Raw genomic sequence first — 6,000 nt, 5'->3', positions numbered from 1 at the left:
TGTTTAAGACTATGGATTGGATGGCTCCAGCCTTCAAAGCTACCCTAAACTCGATGCAACATTCGGGTTGCGAGGTACTAGTCACATAGGCTAGACGTCGGCCAAATGAGGAGTCAGCCATGAGGGCATCTCGCTAAGGTTCGTGACCCCTTGGCAACCAACCATCTTGGGCCTTGACTTGGCAAGTCAATGGTGTCGCAAACATTCATGACCCCTCCTACGCATAGTGCGACGCGTCCAAGGAGGGACTCAGAGTGTGACATTATGATGGTAGCTCTCATGACTCCTAACACGTGTTCACTTGTTCCTCCGGTGGGATTTGGTGGCTAGCTACCCATGGTAGTTTAGTAAGGTGGACTTTGCTGTGTCTCACATGCCTTATTTGGTTGGCCCCTCCTTGGTTTGGTTGGGGGTCAATTTAGTTCAGGGTTTGTCCACAGGGGGTGTTGGAGGTGGTGGCCTTCACCCTTCACTTGAGCATGTTTGGGTTGAAGCATGTTGAATTTGCAAGGGGAGCCCACGCCTATGACACATGTACATTTGTGGGAGAAATCCCATATACAACCATGTGGCCCTAGTGGCCTTGGATATAAAGGCTTGTATTTCTCCCTCTCTCTCATCCCTCTCGGGATATTTTGGGAGGAGAGAGAGGCCCTTTACATGGCTAGGGGGTGGGGTTTGGGACCCCCTGTACCCGATGTGGCATAATTAAAGTAGCACACCCAGTAGCACATTTACTAAAGCAATTGTAAATTGTACATATGTCTTGAAAACAATGCCAAACCTTCAAGAGAACACACAAAGTATTGCTCCAAATCCATCTGCTACTTTGACTGGATCTGTATATCAGTATTGCCACAAATCCATCTTCCACTTTCAGAGGATCTACAGTATATTAGATGTTGAACCATCATATCTTGGAAAAGCAAAATGATCAAAACACCACCATTTCAATTTGACAATAGCCTGGCCTGCATGCGAATACTTGTAAAAGGTAAGATCATCCCTTGAGTAGACTAATCAAAAAATGGCTCCCAACAGAAGTGGTATATATTAATGTAATAGAACTAGTTATGTTTAGTTTACGAGGCGAACATAATAATAGGTGGGAAAGGGACCTAATGCAACAAAGATTGGCACAATTTAGTTCATTCAAGAAAGGATACCATAGTTTTACATTTAAAATTTTAGCTAGGTCTTGGCTTTGAGAAGTTTGCATGGAAGTTGTCAATAGGGAGAATATCTTTGAGAATATATTACATGTTTCTATGGCCAATGATTAGGCAAAATTGCATTCTTTTGGGGCTGGATTTGGATAAGGCCTATGATATCTGACATTAAAATTTTGTGTAGGGTTTTCTCTTGCTTTTGCAAGGCTAGCTAACCTTCGAGGCCTCCTTTTTGAAATTGGGTTTTTAGAATTTATTTGTTAGGGAATAACATCCCCCTTGTGAACATATGGAAAGTAACACCTCTCCTTGGACTTTTGTAACTAATATGCAATAGATTACAAAGACCTTTCATAGAGAGAAACAATTTTAAATGCCATGATGACCCAATAGCACCTTTCTAGTGGAAACGTTTGAAACGAGGGCATCTCTATTATTTAAATTCCTTTGATGGTAAGAATGGTGCATTATAATGCATGCAACTCCTTGAGCATAAGATCAAAATGAAAAGAATGAAATGCCCATTTTACAACTACGCGGCATTGTTCCGTAATTCATAATGGGATCGTATCTAATTTGCAAAGAAATAACCCAGAGAAGAGACACAGGCTGCAAGAGCTTTGATCATAGATACAATTGACCATTATAAACAAGACACAAATAAGAACAGCGAGCGACCAATCTATCAAAAGCCACTCTATTATGAAGAAGCATAAACATAATTAAAGTAGCAAACTCAGTAGCACATTTACTAAAGCAATTGTAAATGTACATATGTCTTGAAAACAATGCCAAATGTTCAGGGGAACACACAATCCACCTTCTACTTTGACAGGATCTGTATATCAGTATTGCCACAAATCCATTTCAGAGGATCTGTAGTATATCTGACGTTGAACTACCATATCTTGCAAAAGCAAAATGATCGAAACACCACCATTTCAATTTGAAGTAGCCTGGTCTGCATGTGAATAATTGTAAAAGGTAAGATATCTCCCTCCAGAAGACCCTTGTCAAAAAATGGCTCCCAGCAGAATGGCTGCTACTGCTCCACCAACAAGTCCGACCAACAAGTTCTTGTTGTTGCTCCGTCGAGACCAATATTGTGAAGGCGGTGTAGGATACGGTAAGTATCCCGCCTCTGTGTAATACGCAGGGTCAGGGTATGAATCCTTGCCGGACTTTTCTGGACTGCAAGGCACTATGAAAGCAGGCGGGCCTGCCGCGTACTGGTGCAGCAACATCAACGGAATCCCCGTCGCCGTTGTTGGAGCTTCCGAGCTGCTGTTGTTGGAGAATCCGCCCTCCCCGATCACTTTCAAGAACACCTTCACGACCCCATACGGCCGCCCCGATGGGCGGAAGAGCTGCAGCACCAGGACGTCCCCCTCATCGCTACCCTTGAACGCCTTGTGCCTGAACAAGTCCTGCAGCATCAGGCGGGTCGTACCGACGAGGTACGTGCTGATGCTGCTCTGATGGAGAACCTGGATGGTGAGAGACGAATTGGGGTCGCAAAGGAAGCGATCCTCGACGGGGATATCGACGGTATCGTTCCAGATCGGGTTGGAGCCGCCCTTACGGAGGAGACGGGTGGAGCGCTTGGAGTAGGGGTCAACGAAGGCGAGGGCGAAGGGGTTCATTTTACCACCGAGGAAGCTAATGTTCTTGAGGTTCTCGGCGGCCATGATGGTGAGCTCAATGGAGCAGTGAGCCATGGTGAAGGGGGGGGGGGGAGATGGCGAGGCAAGCAAAGAGAGGGAGAATTTTAGGAAAAAACGAAGAGCCTTGGAAGATCAGACGAGGACAGAGAGGCGGCTGAATAGCTGTGTAAGCCGTCCATGACGCGTTACACGCAATTGCTTGGAATCCTCCCATGAAACCCCCCGCACCCCCCCACACGCACGCCCTTCAAGCGTCTCCATCCCACGTCATCTTCTCATTCCAATCGAGGGGCGGAGGCTTGTTCACCCGCCTCATCTAGCTTCCTTCCTTCTTTGAGAACCCTCGCTGCATAGGCCACATAGGCGCAGCAGTCTTCACCTGCCTGAACTAGCTACCTTCGTTCTTTGGGAACCCCACATAGGCAGACAATATTCATGGCGAAGCAACATTCACCCGCCTCAACTAGTTGCTTTCATTCTTTGGGAACCCTAGCAGCATAGGCCACATAGGCAGAAAGTAATCGGGCGGAGCAACAGTCGCCTACCTCAGTTGGCTACCAGCGTTCTTCGGAGAACCCTTGAAGGGATTGTTCAAGTCATTCTTTCTATTTGGCCAAAAATTTAATGGCATTACCTAACTCTAGTTTCATGAAGAGTTGTTCAAGATCATGTGCCTCTTGCAGATTTAATGTAACAAGGTGAAAATTTCACTGGCCATGCCAAAGGAGCGGAGAGACATGTAACAGTAGGGAAGGCGGAGGCACAGACCTTGCTTGTCATAGCAAGCACATGCAAATGCATAGTCGGTAGTTTCCCCTTGGCAGGAGAATGTATGTGCTGGAGTGGTCCGACCAGTAACAATGGTTTGCCCTTGATATGATTGCTTCGTCGACGATGTTAGTCCAAATGTGGTCTAGGGTTGATTGGTAAATTGTTGTTGGTTGGTTGATTAATTGAGTGCACGATGCTTGTTGAAGTGTGGTAGTCAGGGCAGCCAATGTGTGCATTGTTTTCAAATAATCAAAGTTTAAGTCACCAAGCACAATGATTAGGTTGCTAGTGTCTACCCTTGCTAGGGCGGATCCAAGGCTCTCGATGAAATGATAGTTGCTAGCCTTCGGTGATTTGTAGGTTGCGACTATGTGTAGCTCACTGTGTGTCTCATTGCAGAATGTAGCGCTTATTAGTTCAATGATGGCTAGGGTGCTTGTTGTGCAGCCAACCAAATGATGTGTCTTCTTGTATAGTAGCGAGAGGCCATGCCCTTCGTAGCAGCATATCTGGTTGAAGTCGTCCAAGTTGGAATTGCCTAGTGGGTGCTGTTTTGTTTCTTGGAGGCACAAAATGTCAAAAGCCATGATACTTCTGTCACTCAGCACATCCTGCAAGTGTGCGTTTAGTGACACTGTGTTCAGCGACGAGATCATTGTATGGGTGATGTTGTACAATGACAGGTCTCACTACAAATAGGCCCATTTAGCAATCGTTTGCAGGCGTGCTATCTCTTGCAGAACGTCGGTGTGAACTTTGATATGTTTTTTTTCCACTTTCTTGAGCAAGAAAAGTTTTCTATGGATGAGATGCGAGAGAGAGCCATGTATGCCATTTGAATCATGAGTTCATATGGTTTGTGGGTCGAAGACAACACTTGGCATTGTCAGGCCTTGTGACCTATGTATTGTTCTTGTGTTGGCCGGCTATATTGGGAATTGGCTTTTTGTGATCATGTTGAGCGAATTCTTGCTAAACTGGAATTCTTTGTGATTTGTTTTACTGGTATCCAACTGGGCAAGATTGTGTCGTTGTATAGTCGATGATTTTCGTAGCATGCCTTGGAGCCAATGTTGTCGTTATGGAAGTCCACCCATAAAATTATTTATTAGCCTCGATGCTAAAGCCTTGGAATGTGCCATCTGCACCATTGACTAGTCTGTCAAGTGTGTCTATGTTCCCACTAGAGATCTCTACTATCATGCCTTATTTTAGCAACAACATTGCATGCAAGCCTACAGTTGCTTGGGGGTTTGTTGAAGATTTGATTTTGCTGCATGTTTTGCTCTTCTTGTCAACCGCGTGCAAGACGTGTGCAGTGCTGGGCAGGCTGTCGAAGACATGTTGATTGTGCTTCTCCTTCTAAATGTTCGTGTAGAAAAGATGGGGGATGTCAGTGGTGCTCAGTGGCGGCTGGTGAAGGAAAGTGTCATTTAGATACTGCAAGTCACTATCATCATGGCATGTGGTTCTGACTCTGTTTAGCATCTCTGTGAATTTTTTATCCTTTTGACGCATTATTCTTCTAAGCTCATAGCTCACTCATAGCATCGAATCTTCTCCTCCCAATATGACAATTGAAATAGGCTAGTTGAAGTCTTTGGTTTTTTTAATATCCAAGTGTCTCTAACCAGGCTTGCCTAGCACAAGTCGCCATAGAAAATGACGTCCAACCCACCAAATGGTTGTGCTTGATAGATCTGAGTCTAATGTCAAATATGTTTAGCGAGCTTTGGCCAATTAGAGATGCCTCATTAAACATGACAAGTCTTAGGTTTGCGCATTGAGATTATTGAGGCTTTCTCTTGTTAGATTCGTTGTGGAATGGGCTATGAGGGGCAAACGTAGGGTTGAGTGGATCGTTGTTTCGCCTACATGAAACGCAACTCTACCCATATATGCCATTAGCAATGCACTCAGCAGGTCAATCGTCCTTGCGTAGTGGTGGAGCAAGCCTTGGACCGCAGTTTGCAAGATGAATATTTTCCATGTGCCAGCACCTCCTGTAAGGAAGAGGTGAATGGGTTTTGTCGATTGCAATATCTTCTGAAGCATGATGTCATCATGTAGCAGGCGCTGCTCCATGTTTAGTTTTTCGATTATGTCATGGTAGTCTTTGTTCGGCATTAGCTTTTATGTTTTGTAGGAGGAATAGTCTTGTGCGGGCTGGGCTTTAGACTGAGCTATGTCTATTTCGATATCATAGCTGTAGTGACTAGCCACCGATGACTTGCTTGTATCGGATAAGTGGCTGCTATTGCTGGTCGTTGGGAGTATTGTTTTCATGAATTTGTCTTTATTTGCTTTGATCGTTTCTATGTGTTCATGACGTGCATCTACCCACGTTTTTGCTTCTACAATGAGTATGTTCTCTAACTCTTGAAAGGGTACGTAAA

At 44.9% G+C, this 6,000-nt stretch overlaps 1 protein-coding gene across 1 annotated transcript; it reads right to left on the bottom strand.

Moving 5' to 3' along the window:
* Nucleotides 1-1,904: 1,904 nt before the first annotated feature.
* LOC147901064 (protein SRC2-like) lies at nucleotides 1,905-3,009 on the bottom strand. Its single transcript, XM_087376191.1, has one exon. The coding sequence runs from the start codon at nucleotides 2,885-2,887 to the stop codon at nucleotides 2,183-2,185; it is 705 nt and encodes a 234-aa protein (XP_087232317.1). The 5' UTR covers nucleotides 2,888-3,009; the 3' UTR covers nucleotides 1,905-2,182.
* Between the last annotated feature and the right edge of the window lie 2,991 nt (nucleotides 3,010-6,000).

The sequence above is a fragment of the Dipteris shenzhenensis genome, chromosome 6, assembly GCF_047967505.1.
Source record: "Dipteris shenzhenensis isolate YYH24624 ecotype China chromosome 6, Dip_SZ_1.0, whole genome shotgun sequence".
In the NCBI taxonomy this organism is placed as follows: Eukaryota; Viridiplantae; Streptophyta; class Polypodiopsida; order Gleicheniales; family Dipteridaceae; genus Dipteris; species Dipteris shenzhenensis.
This window is presented reverse-complemented; position numbering and strand designations above follow the sequence as displayed.